Source organism: Lepidochelys olivacea, assembly GCF_965140295.1.
Source record: "Lepidochelys olivacea isolate rLepOli2 genome assembly, chromosome: 6".
In the NCBI taxonomy this organism is placed as follows: Eukaryota; Metazoa; Chordata; order Testudines; family Cheloniidae; genus Lepidochelys; species Lepidochelys olivacea.
Window position 1 is genome coordinate 55,984,481 of NC_140416.1, and position 21,442 is coordinate 56,005,922.

Sequence of the window (21,442 nt, forward strand, 5' to 3'; positions counted from 1 at the left end):
TTCTGATTATTACATCATTCTGCCTTCTTAGCATTCCTTCTGCAGTTTCAACTAGGCATGGTTTTCAACCTCACTGCCTCACTTAAATGTTGTGTAGCGCCGTATTGAACAGCTGCCATGTTTTACAGTGGAAGTGGTTAAATTTCAATGGTGGTTGATGGGATCACTGTGCACATTTTGTTAAGTTTGCCCATTGCTTTGGGAGGAGATAAATGGACTCTACAAATATCAGACTTATTGGGTTGACAGCCAGGTTCTTCCACAGAGCAGAAGCACAAACAAACCTTCTCCCACCCTTAAGACAACGGCTCATCCCCACCAGCTCAAGCAATTGTGTTAAGCTAGATAGGAAACATCCACTTAGAGTGCAACAAGAGTGCATTCATTTGGTATAAGCATTGCACGGATGTGGTAAGCATCATGCCTAGCCTTCAGACAAGATACTAAACTGAACTCTCATCCTTCCCCAATCACTGGTGGCTGCTCTCCAGGTAGAAGTTAGGCACTTTTCAAACAGAGTTGACAAATAATCCCAATAGCCCAGCAGAGAGACTTCTTCAACTCCTTAGTGAAACCAACTCTAACACCCCAGGCTGGGTGCAAGATATTTATAAGCACAGAATGGCTGCCACACACACTGACCCGGCAGTAGTAATGTTCATATTTGGGATGCTCCAAGTATGGGGCATGCTACAGACACAAAAACTGCTGCATGGTTGATGTCAGGCTTCAAGCCATAGTAAATTTTCACAACTCCATTCCATTTAGATCCTGATACCATGCTCCATCACTGTGGTATGCAAGTCCCTAGTAGATTTTTAATCACTCATTGGGACGGAAACTTTTGACCCTTAGCCTTATAAGCCAGCAACCACAGCACTGAGCCACACAGCCAGCTAAACTAGACACCAACACAAACAAAGTGCTGTAGCAGCAGAGGAATACTCACCCTCATGGATGTTTCTCCACCATGTGGCTGCTGCAGCCTGAAGACCTGAGCCACCATGTGTTCTGTGGAAGGGTGCAGGAGAATGCGCCGGGAAGCCAGTCCCACCATCACATACCTGCCCATTGGAGACAGGCTCACAGAAATTGCATTGGGGCCTGGGGATAGAACATAACAGGTGACATTTCCTGTGAGGAATGGCCAGTGGCTCTGCAATGTCCTCATTAATTATCTACTCCCTCATCTGCCTTATAATCCACTATATAATGAGCTCATGCTGCAGTGACCACTGAACTAGGAGAGGCCTACCAATGCCAGTTAGAACTCTGCAAGGAGATTCCTCACAGCAGTGCCCTCCCATTAGCAACTAGGATTCCAGTACATCTTCACAGCAGTACTCTCATCATCAGCCAGGACTTCTGCAACAGGAGCTTCACCACAGCGGTGCCACATCATTGCCCGGTCAGAACATTGATATAATCTTCCTTACAGCAGTGATGTGCTACTTCATTGTGATCTTCAGATCAGGGCATTTCAATGCCAAGAGTACGCTCCTGAAGTAACAGTCCTGGACCTCTCCCATCCCATCCCCCTTATGCATTCTTACCAAATCTTTTCGTGTATAGCATCTCGCCCAGGTTGTGAGGTGCCAGAGAATACACAGCCAGTATGCCTTCATCAGGAAAGCCCCGCTGACTGCTGGGAATGAAGGCTGCCAGGAGCTGCCCATCTGCAGAGATATCGCAGCTAGCATCATTGTAAATCTTGCAGTTCTGAACAAGCACATTCACAGAGGCTGCAAAAGAAAAGGAAAGAAAGGAACAGGGGTTAAAGAAGTAAAGTTGCAGTTGGGAAGAACTGAGGCTCAAGCCTAGCGCCAGAGATAGGGATCTTCCATGCAAAAGGGCTACAGATTTTTGGTCTCCTTAAAAAGGTACCACAGTATTTACAGCCCTACTGGAATACAATCTATTACAAAATGGAGACCAGACATTTTGAGGCATCTGAGGCTGGGGAAACGAGATCCATTCACCTCTTAGAATCTTCAGCCTTAAGCAGAGAACCAAGGACGATTACATGCTATCAAATCACCTTCTTCATTCTGATACCACACTTTGCTAAAGATGGCATAGTTTAGAACAGGAGTTTAGAACTGTGGACCTTTGAACACTTGAGGTCCACAGAGAGGTGGCTGTTCACAGGGTCCTTGTTTCCAGCTGCTAAAAAGGCATTAAAATATTTATTATCTTTAGCTACTTTCCCTGATATTTTCCCCATATTAGTAACTGCTGTAGTTGCCACAGTGATTTTTGTGTTCATGAATGGGAGAGGAGTAGGGGACCCAGACAATGGATTCTGAAGAGAGATGTCAATGAAAATCTGCCTGTTAATCTGTAGTGTATGCTGAAAATCTAAGAATCGTTATTTTAGGGTAATTAGAATACATATGGCAAACCAGGAGCCAAACACAGACATCTTAAAAGAGCTCAGAGTTCAACAGAGTTGCCAGCCTAAAGCTATATTCCCTTTATTTGCTCCAGTAAACAGGAAATAAAGGGTAAACACTCCTCACTCCAGGTAAGAAAGCCCACTTTTGGTGTGAGCATGCCAAATCCACCCTAGATATGGCTAGCAATTTTCGCTGGAAGAACATTCTTTTCTGGCCAGCCCAAACACCTCAGCGCCAACCCATCATTCCACTACTCCAAAGCAAAAAATAAAACAGAAAAAAATGCATTGTATGCGACTATATTTGAGAAACAGTCTGAGACCAATGAGGCAGCATGGTCTAGTGGACAAGACACTGGACTGGGAGTCAGGTAAACTTGCTGTGTAAATTTGTGCTACTCACTTCCCCTCCACTGTGTTTGTATAGCCTCCCACCATAACCATTTGTCTGTCTTGTATATTTTGGTTGATGGCTCTAGGCACTAAAGTAATAACAGACTATTGTAATGCTTACTCAAGGAGCAGAGAGAAGTTTGCCCATGCAGCTTAAACATTAGCACTTCGGGATTTCTGACGGCTTAACTGTGCAATATTCTCAAGAAGGTCTGGGCCGGAATTGCATGGGCTCTTTTTACAAAGAAAATCAAGAACCACCTTCACTTTCCAGGACTTTGAAACTCAGTGGATTACAAAGCATTTGCAATATTAGTCTGTTTAAACTCCATGTTGTAGCACTGTTTTGATAAAAAGCAATGGAACATGCTGTTCCACACACCTTAGCCGAAGGCACCCATGGAGTGCTGCCTCAACTTACAAAGCGCACAGGGGCCTTCACACAACCCCTTCAGACCTTACATGGTCTGCAGGAGGACTCAATATATTTGGCTACAACTACACATAGGTGCACCAAATGCTTCCTCAGCTGGACAACCAATGAGTGTAGTAAAAAGGAATCTGCTGGGCATGCATGGTATGTCATTTTGAAAGGCCCAAACTCAAATCAAGCCCAATTTTCTCTGTTCCCAAGGTATTTTTCCTGAAGGCTGGTCCTTGCCCAATTTCAAATTTCAGCTCCTGCTATTTCATCTAAAAAACTGATTAAAAATAGTTACAAGCATTAATAATAGACAAATTAATTCCACTCCCCACAAAAAAAATATTCTTCTACTTAAAATGGCTGAACCATTTTGCTCAACCTTGGATGACACCAAGTATGGTGAGTTTAGCTTAACAAAAGAGAAGGTTAAGGGGTGACAATCACAGGCTATAAGTATAAACCTAGCGACAAATATTTGGCTCTTCAGTCTAGCAGAGGAAGGTAGAACACAATCCAATGGCTGGAAGCTGAAGCTAGATAAATTCAGAATGGAAATATGGTGTCAATTTTTTACAGTGAGAGTAATTAACCATTGGAACAGTTTACCAAGGGGATGGTGGATTCTCCAACACTGAATTTTAAAATCAATATTGGATTTTTTTTTTTTTTTTTTTTAAAAAGCTCTGCTCTAGGAATTATTTTGGGAAAGTTCTACGACCTGTGCTATATAGGAGGTCAGCCTAGAATAGATGATCACAAATGTCACTTTTGCCCTTGGAATCTATGAGTTTCAGCCCATAAAAGTGAAAGTGTCAGAATATGATGGTACTGAAAACAAGGGGTTCCAATAGAAACTGGTAAACAACCGCAACTAACTATAGAGGTCTGCGTCTGTAAAAAAGCTCCATAAAATGTACAGGGCACTACAAAATATATACAGTTGACCAAAAGAGGACAAAACACCAATTTCAGGGAGCTTACTGCCTAAAGATGCACGAGTGGATACAGTACAGAACAGAAAGGCGAGAGATCGTTCCATCTGGAATGCTTTGCATAATTCAGAAGTCTGCAGGAGGAAAAGAAATGGCAATTTACAAACTAGCCTGAGACAGTGCTAATTTGAGGTGATATCAGAAATTAAAGTGTGAGCCTGGTAGTTGTATCAGTCCATAAGAGGAGAGCAGGGCAAGAGAGCAGATACAAAGCAGCAGCACACGTTACATGGAGTATCTGAAGAGGCATCTGCAGAGCACTGTTCCTTTTTAAATTTGCTGCATATAGTGAAGCCCTCTTAGCAAGACAGATTGTTAGCTTCCCTGCCAGAAGTGAGCCATCTACCCAGCTTGATGTGAGCCTAGAATATGAGAACATCACAGCTGCACTGTACAGGGAGAGCATCCTGCATTTCAGTCCTTTCAGATCTTATTCACACTGACTTTGTGAAGATGCTTCTTTTGCCCAGTTTACGTATGGTCATGGGAGATGTAGCACTGCCATTAAGGGTTGAGAGATGCCAGGTTCACAGGAGGGAAAAAGTCTTAACTCAAGAAGTGGGGATCTCAGCAACCATCAGCAGGTTTTTGGTAAAAGTAGTTACTCTCAAAGAACAGGGAATTCAAAACTTTCCAAGTCATGGTGGGTGGAGCTCTCTATACACCTTACAAGATTCTAGGTAGTTACTCTTTGGGACCTGCTCTATAGGAACAGCCAGTACAGATGATTTGAGAGAAAAGTTTGCTATTTCAGTAAAAATCATTGTGACAAGGCTGCCCTTTCATCTCCTGTTTTCTTTCACATTGTTAATGAAGTGACTGTGCTGACAGAACAGATCAAAAGAGACATCAGACAACAAATTAAGCTGTTGTGCCAACTTGGAGTGCATTACACCTACAGTACGATTATGCTCAGAACCAAGGAAAGTTTGGAATGCCAGCAAGAGAAGCGTTCTGTTTGCTCTGGGTATCTCAGGAAATAGCAGTAGCCAGAATACTGTGCCCATTCCCAGCCGCCCTCAGTGTTCATCTTCCTCATGGGCTGTATATCGTTTCTCGTAGACTTTATTTATTACAATTTCTTATGCCACACACTGGTGTGGGTGGGAGAGGGCTTACAAATCAGTGGGTACTGATTGTCTCCCATCTTGAGACACGGCCAATGTTACATAGGAGAATGGATTTCTGGCTTGTGACTGAGTGAGGTGAACAAGACCAGTTTGCCCAAGGTAGCACTCAGCAGCATAAGAAGAAAGACTATATTTAAAAGGGTGATGGGCAACAGACTTATGCTCAAAGTTTCACCTACTTTAATATATGTAATCTAGAGAGGAGTATTCAAAATTTTCTAATCAATTTACTGTACATCAATACTTCGTTGCTGAGAAAAAATAAGAACACTCACTAGAAGAAAACGCAATAAATGGGCAGTGTTGGCTCTGCTTCTGCCACCAACCTCCCAGTCCACTGCTGACATGGTGACTATCATTAAGGATATGCTTTAGTCACGGAGGTCACAGATTGTGTGACATTAACGGACCTCCATGACTTCTTCAGCTTCAGCCCCCACCACAGCAGCTGGAGCTGCCAGCAGCAGAGGCTAGAGTGGTCTCCCCCTGCAGCTGCCAGGGCTGTCTCCCTTCCCCCCTCCACGGCCAGAGCTGTCCAGGGCCAGAGCTATTCACAACCCCCACCTGCCCTGTGGGCACAGCTGGGGCCAGAGCTGTGCCCACCATCACTGCCAGAGCTGTCCCCCCCAACCCCCAGCGCGGTCATCCCACTACCCTCCCCCCTAGCAGACACAGCTGAAGCTGACCTTCCCTACCCCAGAGGCTATGACTGGGGCTTGGGCTGTCAGTTCCCCCAAGCAGTCAGCCCCTCTTCCCCCTGGTTATTTATAGTAAGTCATGGACAAGTTGAGGGCTTCCATGAATTTTTGTTTATTGCCCACGACCTGTCTGTGACTTTTGCTAAAAATAACTGTGACTAAATCTTAACCTTAACAATCATGGCTCTGCCACAAGGAAAACAAAGAGTAGTGTTCATTTTGGAGTCATTAAAAACAGAAGGTGGGAGGAGGGAGAGAAGAAATAAAAGCTTATTAGCAAAATGGAAAAAAAGACAAATCAGTAGGGAATGAGATGGGATTTTACAGTCTTTACTCTAGCTGTCTATTTGGTGCCAATCTCTGTACTGTCCGAGGCTTCTCGAGAGAGAAAGAGAGAGAGAGAGAGTGTGAGTGTGAGTGTGTGTCTCACATTATCTCCCACACCCACCCTCAGCATTTAGTAAGACCTGCTGTTGAGATGAATTCTGAAGCCTGGCTTGATTCATGGCATCGTCCCATGAATTCCATGCCTTAAGTGTTAGGATAGCTGTCTATGCATTGGGAAACAGTTGAACGAAGAACGTTTTATCTAACCGCATTTTGTTAATGACATCCTCTTCCAGAGTCATCTCTCATGTGAAAGATGGCATCTCCGATAGCACAATACCCCCAGCACCACGACAGGGCACTGGGTTCAGTACTGACACAAAGGAAAGAACACTCCTACAGAATGCCTTATATTACCTCTGCACCATCTGGATATTCCTTGAAGGTGTCCCATTCAAGTACTAACAAGATCACAGTTCAATGTAATTAGGTTACAGGCCATTCCATGACAGGCAGGTCTGACACCATTAGTAAGGGGGAAACAGCCTGGAGAGGTTTCTCACCGATACTCCTAATACAACAGCAGCTGAAACAAGGTGTGGTGCCATTCTTATTTTTGCACTTAACGCCTAGAGTTTATAGTGGTGGATGCACTAAAAATACAGAAACACAGCAGAAGAGGAGGTAGGCCTGTCTACTTCAAGGCGCACCAGTTCAATTAAACTGATTTAGGTGATGTCTACACTATTACTTCTGTCACAAAACTCATGTCACTTGGGTATAAAAACACACCGTTGAGCGACGTAAGTTACACCAACATAAGCACCCGTGCGGAGAGACCTATGTCGGGGGGGGGAGGGGGAGGGCTTCTCCCACTGATGTAGCTACCACTGCTCACTGGGGGTGGTTTAATTATGTCGATGGGAGAGCTCTCTCCTGTTGGCACAGAGTGGCTACACAGGAGATCTTACAGCAGCACAGTTGCATCAGTACAGCTGTGCTGCTGTCAGCTCTCTAATGTAGACATAGTCTTAGGGACACCAGTGTAAGTCTATATGTAGACGCTCTTCTATGGGTTTAAAATAGTCTTTTTGATTTAGCTTAATCCTGCAAAAAAAACCCCAAAAATTAACTTAAACTGAACCAAGCAACTCAAACCGAAATACAAGTATTTTCACACAAACTTTGATCAGTTTCACTAAAACCAGTTGAAAAACACATTTCTAATGAACATGGTGGAGGCTTGCATATAGACAAAGGCAAAGATAAAAACACCAAAACCCTGCGTGGACATGCTTACTTCGATTTAATCCCTCCTCATATTGCTTTAGAGTCTGTCAGGAAATTTATAGGTACAAGTTAACGCAATATAGTGGGCTTCAAGAGATATAAAAGTATGTCCCACAGAGATACTGTTTGCAAGTTAATTTTGGGTAAATTGATGTAACTTGTGTGATCAATCAACACCTTGGCAAAGAAGTGAAAGCGAGGGGAAAGGAACTGTTCAAGGTCACATCAATAGGGCCCTACCAATTCAAGGCCATGAAAAACGCATCATGGGCCGTGAAATCTGGTCTCCCCACCATGAAATCTGGTCTTTTGTGCACTTTTACCCTATACTATACAGATTTCACAGGGGAGACCTTAGACCATCCCACACTTTGCTGCAGATTGGCCTACTCATGTTTGCCATCCTTGCCTGTCAAGTGCCCTTCTCTTCAAATCTTCCCATTTCATGCTGAGGTGCTTGATGTCCTTCAGAATTGTTCGTTTCCATGTTATTCGCGGTCTTCCTCTTCTTGCGTTTCCTGGCTTTCATTCAAGGGCGGTATTTGGTTAGTTATTTGTGAGGGTGCCTTTTCCAGTAATTTTTCTGACTTCTTTATTCATCTTCCTATCTCCATATCTTATTCCCAATATTCTTCTCAGACATTTCTAATGAAATGCATCCAGCTTTTGCTTATCTTTCTTGGTAAGTTGCCATGTCTCACTGCTATATGTTGTGATGGCGATAACATTTGCTTTGTACACGTTCAGTTTTGTCTTGAGGAAGATGTTTTTGAGTTGCCAGATGTTTCTGAGTCTTCCAAATGCAGCGTTTTCCTTTCAGATTCTCATTTCCTTGGAACTAGTACCATCTTGGCTGATGGTACTTCCAGATACGTAATATAGTCCACCTTCTGCAGTTTCTCTTCTTCCATTTTGATTTCTGTCCCTGTAGTCCCCATTAACATGACTTTACTTTTTTTGCACAGGGAAGACCAGCGTTTCTCAAATTGGGGATCCTGACCCAACAGGGAGTTGCAGTGGGGTCACAAGGTTATTTTAGGGGCAAGGGTCACGGTATTGACACCCTTCTGCTCTGCTTTCATAGCGGGGCGGCTGGAGAGCAGCAACTGTGGGCCGGGCACCCAGCTCTGAAAGCAGCGCCATGCCAGCAGCAGCCCAGAAGTAAGAAACGCAACACCATACCATGCCACCCTTACTTCTGCGCTGCTGCCTGCAGAGCTAGATGGCCAGAGAGTGGTGGCTGCTGACTGAGGGTTCAGCTCTGCAGGCAGCAACACAGAAGTAAAAGTGGCAATACCATACCATGCCATCTGTACTTCTGTGCTGTTCTGGCAGCAGCTCTGCCTTCAGAGCTGGGCTCCCGGCCAGCAGCTGCTGCTCTCCAGCTGCCCAGCTGTGAAGGCAGTGCCGTTGCCAGCAGCAGCACAGAAGTAAGGGTAGCAGTACCGCAACCTCCCACCCCGTACAATAACCTTGCGACCCCCGCCCCCTGCAACTTCTTTTTGGGTCAGGATCCCTACAATTACAACACTGTGAAATTTCAGATTTAAATGGATGAAGTCATAAAATTTATGATTTTTAAAATCTTAGGACCGTTAAATTGAACAAAATGGACTGTGAATTTGGTAGGGCCCCATACATCAGGGTTCAGTAACAGACAATCATAACCTCAGGAGTTACTGGCTCCCAGTGCTGTTCTCTTTCCTCTGTGCCCCAGTATAAGGTCTCAGGTTTCAAGTGCAGCTCTGGAGTAATTCTGGCCAATGAACCAACAAGAGCAGGGGTCCATGAACCACAGGTTGCAAACCATTGTTGTAAGATGTACAAAGTGCCAGAGATACGTGCAGCGAGTGAGTGGGAAGGAAAGGGAGAACTAAATACCTAAACATTGTAAAATTCAAATAAATGAAGGTAAGGAGGCCTGGAGCCAGGTTCTGGCTAGCCAGAGTGGGGAACCAGATGGGCACAGCACAGGCTTGAAGCAGGGACCGAGGCTGCAGACAGACAGAGGATGGGCATGATGGCAACAGAAGACAGAAATATTTGAGTCCAATAATCTGCTAGTTATAAATGATCTCTGAATGGAAGTATCCTAGCAGGGGAGAGGGAGGAGTTTGAAATATTGATGCCTCGAGGAGCAGATGGTTCTGCCTTTCTCTGGGACTCCATAAATTATAAACCAACACCCTACACAAAAATTTAACAGCAGCCTGCTCCAGGGCAACCGGATGAGCCTAGAAGAGTTATTAGCAGCTGAAACACTTTTCAAATGCATTAAAAGCAAGTGGAGAAGCCCAGAGGATTTTAAACCAGCAGCAATGTTTCCTCCTCTCTGATCGCAGCTTTATCCTTGTGCCAGGGTCTCTGACTAGGGAGGGAACACTTCTTGTGGTCAACATGGCAGAGACCTGCCCTTGGGCACAGGTCTGCTTCTCAGGTGAAAAAACCTAATTAGTACTACAAATTAATCGAATCACTGACATCTGGTACAGTGCTCACAACGTCTGAGAAGATGCTACCTGCTACTCTCCAAAAGATACAATGCCCCTCAGACAAACAAGATTGCATTTAATTACCTTTTTCCATGCAACATTAAGAACCAACTTTTAGAAATGGGCCTCATTTCCAGCAAGGGTGTAACCCTTGAAACACCACCCTATGGATTTCCAGGGGAGGGGCAACAGAGACAGAGAAAAGGAAGCAGTGCAACTCTCCCTCTACGCATGGGACCACCAGCACTCTTATCCCTACATATACAGTAGCTGCCTTTATTCCTGGGATAGGCTCCACATACTTAACTGTGAAAGAAGGCGGCTCCTTAAAAAAGAATCCATGCCCCTCCCAAGCACCATCAAGTCACTGAAGGCTGCACTCTGCTGCACAGAAATACACTACAACAGCGTTTCTCAATGACCAGTCCGTGGACTGGTGTCGGCCCCTAAGATCTCCCTGATACAGTTTAGGAAGGCAGCAACTGGTCCCTGGTATCAAAAAGGTTGAGAAACACTGATCTACAACTCAGTTGTTTCATGGGTAAGGAGGTGGGGAGGAGAGAGAGAGAGAAGTCCAGTGATAAGGTTTTCATCCTTCACCTCCAGCAAGAAAGCTGGATGTGGCTCCCTTTGAGATCCCAAACACCATAAATCCCAAGGGTCATTGGAAGCTATAGTTACAATTCCAACCACGTGTTAGTATGGTATGCAAGAGACCAAGTGCTTACTCCAAACTCTAATGCAGCTGGGTGCTGCCAGAATACCACCCAGTCAGCCCTTCCACTCCATGCAGCTCTCCTGCACTTACGAGAATGTTCACTGATTTGAGGAGATACCCACAGAAACTGATCCACCCAAAGAACCCTAGATGAAGTCAACAAGGTGTACGTGGGCAAAACAGAGCGGTAAGAGCACCCTACATGATTCCAACAAACTTGCTAATTATTTAATGGCTCCAGTTGAAGTGACAATCACATCAGGAAATCCAGTGTGCTTGGACTGGACCTTTGGGAATTCCTAGGAATTCTGGTGCTAATGGGGCTCAGTGGGTAGGGGGGACCTGCAAGGAGGCATTAGTTCCCTTCCCAGCTTACCATTGCTGATTTCAGGCAGGTCAAACTTGGTGAAGTCCCACCACTGGAGCCGGTAGGTGGTATTGGCAATGTTGCTGGCTACAGCTGACTGTCCATCTCCAATCACAGCCCCTGGAGGGAAGGAGAAAACAATTAGCAACTGGACATCTTTGCTTTCCTTAACAGATTATCTGAAAATCACAATATAGGAGATGAATCAACAAACATTTTCAGTGCCCAATGCACAAAGGCCTCTGGTTTCCTAAACAAAAGTAACGAAGCAACATTTACAGAAATGGTAACAACTCACAAACCTCTGAGCAGAGCAAATGGAGAAAAAGCCACAACCATCCTTGCATCACATTCTGGGGACGGAAGATGGTTACCACCAAATATTTACCCAAACACAAAGGAGGTTTCATTTATTCCTACCTACTCTCATCTATTCATTTCAGATTTATCTTAATTTATTGACACCATCACAAGGTGCATGTCATTAGCTCCCAAATTTCTATGCAATTTGGAAAGCAGGCAAATGTATGCTAAGAAACAAAAAACTATGGCCTTTAAAATGGCTCTCATCAGAATTAATTTGTCCTATATGAATATCCGCCTTTGTATTCCCCATTCCCACTCTTACTTCCCATCCCTGAAGGGACTGTTTGACTATAATATCTATCCCTATTAACAGGACATATATTTATGAGAAATCAAGGAGCCAATATTTGAGCTGATCCTGGGGCGGGGTGGGGGGGTGGGAGGAGGGAAGAGTCTCGTCACTCCCACAAAGGAGAGATCAGAGAGAGGACAGGACAGAAAGATGGTATGTTCCAAGCAGTCACAGAATAGCAAACACATATGATCCCCTTGTCTTAGTCCATGAGCTTGCCTTCCCTTTGCCTTTCCTATTAATTTTATGTGCCATGTTTGTCTCAGGTAGGTGTAAGCTTTTCTGGGCAGAGAATCTCTCTCTCAAGCCTGATATAAAGTTATGGTGCTATATAAATAGCACAGTGCTCATTATGCTAAAATGCAGGTGAACTTGATGACTAGGCTGGGCAGAATTCAATTTTTTTAATATAATTTTCATGCAGGATATCAATGTTTATTCATAAGGGTTTTCGTTAGATTTTTATTCATTTAAAAGTTCACAGTTGAGTGAAATTGGGAGAAGAGGGGATTAACATCACATGTCTAAATATACAGAGTACATATCCTTAAATCAAACTGAAGTTCTCAAGCAGCATTTTTCTTACTTTGTCTATCTGTAAACTTAGATCATCATCGATGGAAATATTTTTTCATTGTGTGGGTATATGGTGACATGGACGTTCATCGACATTTACCAACAAAAATGTAATCCTGCCATGTCTATTACGGACTGACTTATGCAGTTGAGTCACATGTGTGTCCCTCCTGGCCCTTTAAAATGACACCCGTGTATACAGTGTTGTAGCCTCACAGAGGTGGTTCTTTGGTAAAGTCACGTTTTATTGGATATGCCTCAGCACTAAGAGAAACTTAGAAAACTTAGAAAACCACCTCCTATTTCTTAATTCACTCTGATCTCTGGCTGGCACGGGGGAAAGAGGCTCAACATAGCTGTCGGCATAGTTCTCTTCTCTCTGTAGCTCTGTTCTGGCTGGCCATACCTACTGCCACAGAGGCAGCCAGAAACTTATATTCCCCCTTGCTGGAGCTAGGTGCCATTCCCAACTCCAGCAAGCCCTATCAGAAAGCTCAGACAATGCCCCAGAGCATTCAGTTAAGAGAATGCCCTGGAAACTCATACCTAGAAGAGATGTGGCCAGAAAATAAACTTCTAAGCACACTGGTTTGAAACAAAGGAATCACCCTGGCACATCACAATGGAGTAGCTCAGTGGGATTGCACTCAACTTCTGGGGAGGTGGAGGAGAAGAGAGTCAGTACCCACACAGCAACTATGTATTTGAAGGGTTGGGAATAATCACATATTTCATATTCCTGCATAGACAATGCCACTACCTTCAAATGCAAGCAGGCCTAGTGCTGTGGAGACACAGGCGCACACACAGACAAAAGCCCAAGTTAAAAGAATTTGGTCATGGAAAGGAAGACAAGCCAAATAGAATGAGGGAGAATGCAGACCCCAGACTTTAAGGGAATTTGTTTAGCTGGAGCATTCTTGGCACTAATGATGAAAACATTAGACTGTTAGTAGCCAAGTTCTCCCAGAAAGTCTGCACAGGATGCTGCAGCAGCCATATTAGACGAGATGAAATTTCTTGGACAATTCAGATTTTGATTTGTGCCAGACATACCAACTGCCCTGGCAGATGGGTGGGAGTTTGCTAGGCACCAGTTGGCACAATGGCATGCAAGGTGATCAGGCTAAGCTTCCTAGATTCTTTCATTCTCCCTTCGCTCCTCCCTTATCAAATCCTAGCAGAAAGCTCAGGGCAGCAAAATAAAGAAGGTCTGAAAACACACTGAGCAATGCTTATGCTCTGTCTACAAATAAGAGAGGTGAGAACAAGGGCAAAGAGCAAACTCAAGAACAATCCTGACGAACAAAGAGGAAGACACTGAAAAAGGGGCTGCTGGTCCCCTTTATACAGATAAACTGTCCTAAGCCATGGTTTGTGGTTCCAGTGAAAACTCTGAAAATATGTCCAGGATGAGATTTCAGAGCAGTCAGTCAGAGCTATATATTGTGTACTCAGCTACGACAGGCCTCCAGCGACTAACAGCCCTCCACTGTGCTCCCCTTGGCCTCTCTATCTGCCTCTTTCAGACACACACTCAGACTGCTTGGAAAGCAGAATTGAGAACCTTTTCTATCACTGTATAAATGCCTAGTGCTTTCCCTCTATATCCCCCCCAAATGCACAGGGCTCCTCTGAGAACCCTGATGGTAAATGATGTTCAGTATGCTACTAAAACTATCCTGCACCTGAGAGTTAATACACATCAGCAAGTCCATATCTGGGGAAGGGAACGGGAGACAGATCGGCAAGTTTAAACTCCATACTCCTAGGTCTGCTGTTTTCAAGCCTGCCTTGAGCATGTAACTGCAGCTTCCTCTGGTGCGGCCACTGTGCAAGGAGAGAAGAAAAGGAAACTGAAGTCTCTGTACAAAAGGCACAGTGATGGAACCAGCAGGGTGGGAGAAGTAACAGAAACTATCATGATTAGGTTACAGTAATTGCCATATAAGACTTGGTCACAAAATGGTTTCTCTTCTACAGAAATACTGCAGATAGTAAAGGAAGCAGACATACCACGCAGGACACCTACTCTTGTAGCAGCCTAGCTGCAGTAAGACATAAGCCTTTCCTGGCTTGTGAGGAGGATCTTTACATGCCCTTTGGCTCCCAAAGAGAAACCTAACAAGCCCCCTAGTAATGCCACAAACAGCAGTCTCCCTTCCCAAATCCATGCACCACTTTGTATGAGTAAGTCATCTTTTTAGTGTATGCGCAACATACCTCGAGATGATCAGGATTCACCACCGAAATCGGTTCACTGGTTTGATTATTAGCTTCACTGGCCTGGGCAGTGATGGGGAGCACGACATGAACGCTGATGAGTGTGTCCATGTGAGTGAGTGAGTGTATGAAAGTGGGAGCACACTTCTGTCCACAAAGCCCTGGCTATCAGCTGCACTCTCAACCCCTGGGATAACAAACCTTTCCAGTGTTCTTAACCTTGTACACTTTGCTAGGCCTGGCATACTGTACAGACGCTATTTCCCCCTCAGTAAAAATGGCAACGTATCTGTTTGTTGGCTTTGTGACACAGTTGTATCCATTGCTACAAACACTGAGCGACAGCAAGCCACTGGCAAATGTTTCCTGAAATTTTCGAGACCTTCTGGTTCTGCCCAGAGCCCTTTCCAAAAGGATAATGGTGTCCATTACCCCTTTGCTCTTTTTTTCCTGGGGGTGCCAGACTCTCTTTCAAGGGGTAAAAAGCAGATCCTTCTCTGTTGTTCCAAGAAAGGGTAAAAGCAGCCCTGTGCCCCTTCACCCACATGGCAGCCTTCTACACAAACACACACAGAGTCTGGCAGAAGCTAACACAATAGATGGGTGTTACCGCCACAGATAGCCTAAACTAGAAAATCTCATCCATAGCAGAGAGGAGTGGGCAAAGGCACCAAACCTAGAAAGGGTCTGCTGTGTATGGATGTCCATGGGCAAAAGGGTTCTGGCCACTTCAGATCCAAAGCGGTTCACCCCACATAATGTCTATTCTGCAAATTTACATGCTTTCATTAAGCAATTATCTACATTTACAGTAATTATGTAATTGAGAAGTGTAATTATTAAATTACATCTAGTTACATGTAATCAATGTCATTCAGTTTTGTCTCTCAAATCCAGCCAGAAATTTCACACTTACATGCACCATCCTACAATAAAGACAATTAAGAGAAAGCAAATCTTGGACTCTCAGTAAAAAGGGAGAAGTAGGGGGAGAATATACTTTCATGTGTGCCCCTCATTATCCAGGGCCCACACAGCACTGCCCCAACTATTTCAGTTGGTCTCTCCAATGGACGAGGAGTCAGAAAGGTGAACAATTTAGGAAGAAAGCTAAAAACCCCTCTCCCATTACTCAGCAGTTTCTGAACAATGAAAAGCATCTGGGACTTGCTCTCACTGCTGGCTTTGCCAAACCAGGTACTGACCCAGGAAGGTGCTGCTGTCTCTTAAGCTCTGGCGCAGCCTGGAGATACTGAAGGAACATCCACACAGGGATTAAAAAAATCTGGGGCTGGAAAGGTCAGTTGACTCAGGCTTGCAGAGCGTGGGCTCCAAGCTGAAAAGACTGCTGTGTAAATGTCTGGGCTTGGGCTCAGTCTGGAGCCCAAGTTCTGGGACCCTGCCAGGGTGGAGGGGCTCAGGCTTCAGCCCAACCATCTACACAGTAATTTTTAGCCCCACAGCCCAAGTCAGCTGACCTGAGCCAGCTGCGGCCATGATGCGGGTCTTTTTTCCCTGTGTAGACATACCCTAAGAACATTTCAGCTTCTTTCATAGATTCGAAGGACAGAAGGGGCTATTGTGATCATCTAGTTTAACATCCCACATAACACAGGCCAGAGAATTTCCCCAAAATAATTCCAAAAGCATAGCTTTAAGAAAACAGCTAGTCTTGATTTAAAAATTGCCAGTGAGGGAGAATCCACCACAAACCTGGGTAAATTGTTCCAGTGGTTAATTACCCTCACTGTTAAAAAGTTACACCTTATTTCCGGTCTGAATTTGTCCAGCTTCAATGTCCAGCCATTGGCTCATGTTATAATTTTCTCTGCTAGATTAAAAAACTCATTTTCAAATATTTGTTCCCCATGTAGGTACTTATATAGTAATTAAGTCACCTTATCCTCCTCTTTGTTAAGACAAATAGATTGAGCTCCTGGAGTCTATCCTATAAGGCAGGTTTTCTAATCCTTTAATCATTCTCATGGCTCTTCTATGAATCTTCTCAAATTAAACAACATCCTTCTTGAACTGTGGACACCAGAACTTGACACAGCATTCCTGCAGTGATCACACCAGTGCCAAACGCAGAGGTACAATAACCTCTTTTCTCTTAGAGAGACAAGGTGGGGGAGGCAATATCTTATTGGCCCATCTTCTGTTGGTGAGAGAGACAAGCTATTGATCTTACACAGAGCTCCTCTTCAGGTCCGGGAAACTAACTCATAGTGTCACTGCTAAATACAAGGTGGAACTGTTTAGCATAAGTTGTTAACACATATTTCAAGGGACCATTCAAGGTGAACTCCTACTTATAACTCCCATTTATGCAGTCAAGGATTACATTAGTCCTTCCAACTATAGCATCTCACTGGGGGCTCATGTTTAGCTGATTATCCACCATAAGCCCAAAAATCTTTTTCAGAGTCACTGCATCCCAGGATAGAGTTCTCCATCCTGTAAGCATGGCCTACATTCTTTGTTCCTAGATGTATATATTTCCATTTAGTTGTATTAAAAACACATAGTTTGTTTGCTCCCAGGTTACTAAGCAATCCAGATCACTCTGTATCAGTGACTTGTACTTCCCCAATTTTTGTGTTACCTGAAAACTATCAGTGATGATTTTATGTCTTCTTCTAGGTCACTGATAAAAATGTTAAATAGCATAGGCCCAAGAACTGACCCCTAGGGGACCCCACAAGAAACACACCCACTTGATGACAATTCCCTGTTTACAAGTCTTAAGTCTGGATAGAAGCAGATCAATTCTTCCAGGAAATGGTTCTCACCAGTCACTTGACAGATTGTTCTGATTTCTGGAGCTTCCTTTGTTTGGTGGAATCACAAGTGACTGGAGCAGGTACCCAAGAGTCTTGGGCTTGTCATCACCATGAGCAAAACGACCTTTTTCTACAAAGATGTAGATTTCACAATACTGAAATCTGAAATGAAGGGCAATTGAAATGCAGTGAACGTGGGTTTGATTGGCAGCTTTCCTGCGTCTGTCTATCACTGGGTAATAAACACTAGGTGATGGCAGAAATGAAGATAAAGGCTTTCAGCACCCCTCCCCCCCAGTCTCTACCCGCCCCCACTCAGCACATGTCGAGAGAGAGTTATAAAAGAAACATCAGCCTTTTAACAAAGATATGGTTAAAAATTTTCCTTACATGCCACCTCCATGTGACAATTAACCACCTGTCAGCCTTATCCACTCAGAGGGTCCGATTCATCTCAGACACGTGGAAGAATCAACTGTTCATTTGTGAATCAAGCCATGCAAGCCCAATATCTAAGCACAGAGGGGGGCCCAGGAAGAAACAGCACAGAGCTTGTCTTTAGAGCACTCTAATGTTCCTTCATTGAAGAGCAGGGTACTTGCTCTGTTTCCAGAGACTCACTGGATGAGTTGGTAATATTCTCACCATCTTTATACAGGTATTGCTGCTTAAGTGTCAGAGATGGGGAGCAGCTACGTGCTTCAGAAGCTTTCTCCCTTGCTGTACATCTAACAGAAGCAATAGTTCAAGTTCTTCCAGAACTTGGCATAAAAAAGTAAATCCCTTATTCAGAACCACAGCTGGCCTATAAGATGCTAGAAACTTAGGGCCACATTTACAAAGGTACTTATGTGCAGACAGATATCTAGTGGGATTTACAAAATCCCTAAGTAGGTTAGGTGCCTGACTCCCATTGAAAAAAGTGCTTAGACACTTTGTCAATTCCAATAGGCATTTATTTGCATCTTTAGGTGCCTAAACACCTGTGAAAATTTGGCCCTTAAGTCTGTGTATTGCTTGTGGACAATGAAACTCTCCTTTGGAGCTGCCCATCAGTTTCTGCGTTTACAACTGGGGCTCAGCACACTACTTACACTGGGTTCTACACCTCACTAGCCTTGTGTTAGTTCTAGACACAGCACAGACCAACAGCCAGGTGGTCTGCAACACTGCACAGATCCACCAAAGCTGAGCAGGACAGTGGAGTCTCTCTAACAAGTCCAGACAAAGAAGCTTTCACTGAAAATGGATCGGCCCAATCTGCTGCACACAATGATCTGGAAGTTCCCAGGGAGAGGCATATTTCTCACACAGACAACTCTGACGCAGTTTAATTAAGTTCAGTTTCGATATTAACAGTGGCCACAGAAGCCAGGTGAGGTGAGTACACTGAGATCATAATCTGGCTTGTGCAGGAAGCCAGGTGTTTTACAGGACAGCCTTGTTTCTGGGATCACCGCTGGCCACAGTAAATGGTCAGATGCACCCCAGGAGCTAACCAAAATCCCAGTGAGCCTCCTCTGTTCCAGGCTACCAACAGGGCATGGTTCTGAGCTAGCACAGTTGGCTACATACAACATTAGCCCAACGCAGAAAGATACAAGTGCAGACAGCTGCCATTCTTGACATACAGCCAACTAGGGTAATGTTTTCCAGCATACCAGCAAGTGTACAGCAGCAGGCACAAAGCATCTCCTGCCAGAGTTCTTACCATTTCAGTAACAATTCCCATGCCCATTCATAAACGTAGGAAGTGGAAAATCTAGTTCCATATATGCTAAGCAGAGAAAGACTTTAGGCTTTGTGCAATGTTAATGAAGAAACACAGGCAGAGTTGAGTGGGCTCTGAAGGGTGGATCTTTTAAGAGACCTGTTTTCTTCCCCATACCTGGTAAGGAGAGTTGCAATTCCCTAAACAATACTCATTCCTATTACAAAATCTCTTTTCAAAACTGGGGTTTGATTCAGCAGTCAGTGGAGAGAAGAGTAAACCCCAACTACAGACTCTGAACATTCTACCATCTTGATAGGACTTCAGAGTTAAGTGCCCTGTTTACAAGTCTTAAGTCTGGATAGAAGCAGATCAATTCTTCCAGGAAATGGTTCAATGGTTCAATCTTTATGTGACAGACATTGCAAACGTCACACAGAAAAGGGGAATCTAGCTGCTACAAGCTCAGATGATTTAAAAGATCAATTGGTTTGCAAGAAACACAGGTGACAGGGAACAGCTGTCCAGCCCAACACCTCCATCTCTGATGTTGCCTTGATGGCTCCTTGACATCTTACTTTGAAGACAGGGGAAGGGCTTATTTTTAACATCAGGTCAGATAATTTGATAAAGAAATGCCTGTGACACGTCTCGCTTTGATGGTAGGATGGGTTTCCCTGAGGGACACTTGAAGAGGTTAAGATCCCTTTCAAATGCTTCCCCTCTTGTCAGAACTGTTTGTGCTTCACCTCTATGAAAAAGAGAGACATTCAAGCTGGTAACTGTTCTCCCTAGGAGAGAAAATCCAGATGCCCAGAATCTCTGAGCACATCCTCACTGAAATGCCACTGCTCAGATAGGCCTGCAGAGTGGGAGACAGAGACTCAATTAGGAAAGGGCACTGCAATTTCTAAAACAAACCACAACTGCCTCATGGGACACTGGCATTTAATGCAGAATCCCTCAGATCAGGACACCACAAGTCTTACATTGCAGGGTGGGAAATACCATGCCCCAGCACGTTCTGTGTACAACCCCCCGCGCCCTCTCCAAGTGCTATCCTATAGAAATCATGGCCAGCCATTCTCATCGTAAACAGAATTAACAGGGAGGAACAAACTCTTCTGTTTCCTCTGGTTCCAGACCCAAAGTTTCTGAACCCGTGTTACAGACAGAACACACAGCTGTAGTCTCTGATCTCCCAAGAACTTGCTACACCCCCACCACCCGCCTCTTTCCATCCATCTGAGATTCTCAGCACTATGCAAGAAACCTGATTCAAAAGCTGCTTCTTACTGCTCCCTAGGTACCTGCCAGCCATTGCCCTAGAGAACATGGCATGAGAGAACAGAAAAATACTTGTGCTTTCAGTTGTATTTGTCCCCAGTGAGACCGCATCTCTTCCGTGCTATCCCATCAGAAATGTGGGCATACTGGGGCATCTTTTAATCAGGCTTCACCATGTAATAAATTGAGATAAAGAAATGACTATTTACCAGCAATGAGTTGTTAGGGGACAAAAGAGAGCATGATGGTGGCAGTCATGATTAACGATTAAATTGTATTAATTATTGATGTGTAATTATTTAGCTTGTGTGTATCCACCATCTTAGAAGACAATTAGCTTGAATGGTTTAGACACATTTATTGTGGGGTAACAAATATCAGTGAGTGAAGGGAAGCATCATGTACTTTGCCTGCCCAGGAAGGGGGGCTTTGGGGATTGACTGTGCTGTTCTTGTTCCTCAATTTCTGCTGGGTTAGTGGGGTTGAGGAGGATGTGGCTGGTGCGTGTTTAAAAGTTGCTGGAAATGGCTATTAGGAGCTCCTTGTTTGCAGCTTGAAATCTATCAGCAACAGTCATTTGGGACACTTTTCTCTCAGGAGAAAGGAGGAACAAGTTCCCCAGCAAGAAGGAGGCATTGCCTCCACTTGTACATAGCACTAATGGGGTCATTAGTTACCTATGACTAAGTCATTGCCAAGCTACATTTGGGGTTTGGGATTTAGGGAACTTGTTGGAAAACAGAATGTAGGGCTGGAGTCTTCCTGACTCGTGGATGCTTCCTGGGACGGCCGTTCCATTTCTATAGATGCTGCTACCTGGGCTCTTTTCCTGGGGTACACCTTCACTGCAATTTAGGGTGTAACAGTAGCCCAGGTAGGCAAACCTATGCTAGCTTTAAACTAGCTGGTGTGTTAACAGCAGCAGTAAAGAAGTGTACCCCGGTGTGGACTACCAACCCACACACAAACCTAGGTCCC

The 21,442-nt window shown here is 44.4% G+C and overlaps 1 protein-coding gene across 4 annotated transcripts in view; it reads right to left on the reverse strand.

Moving 5' to 3' along the window:
• AMBRA1 (autophagy and beclin 1 regulator 1) overlaps positions 1-21,442 on the reverse strand; it is a 199,969-nt gene that overhangs the window by 65,626 nt on the left and 112,901 nt on the right. For all 4 annotated transcript variants that reach the window (XM_084631220.1, XM_084631221.1, XM_084631219.1 and 1 more), the window contains 3 exons: positions 11,236-11,346; positions 1,554-1,742; positions 950-1,104 (listed from right to left, as the gene is read on the reverse strand). In XM_084631220.1, coding sequence (XP_084487346.1) covers positions 950-1,104; positions 1,554-1,742; positions 11,236-11,346 — 455 coding nt within the window. The remainder of the gene's footprint in view (positions 1-949; positions 1,105-1,553; positions 1,743-11,235; positions 11,347-21,442) is intronic.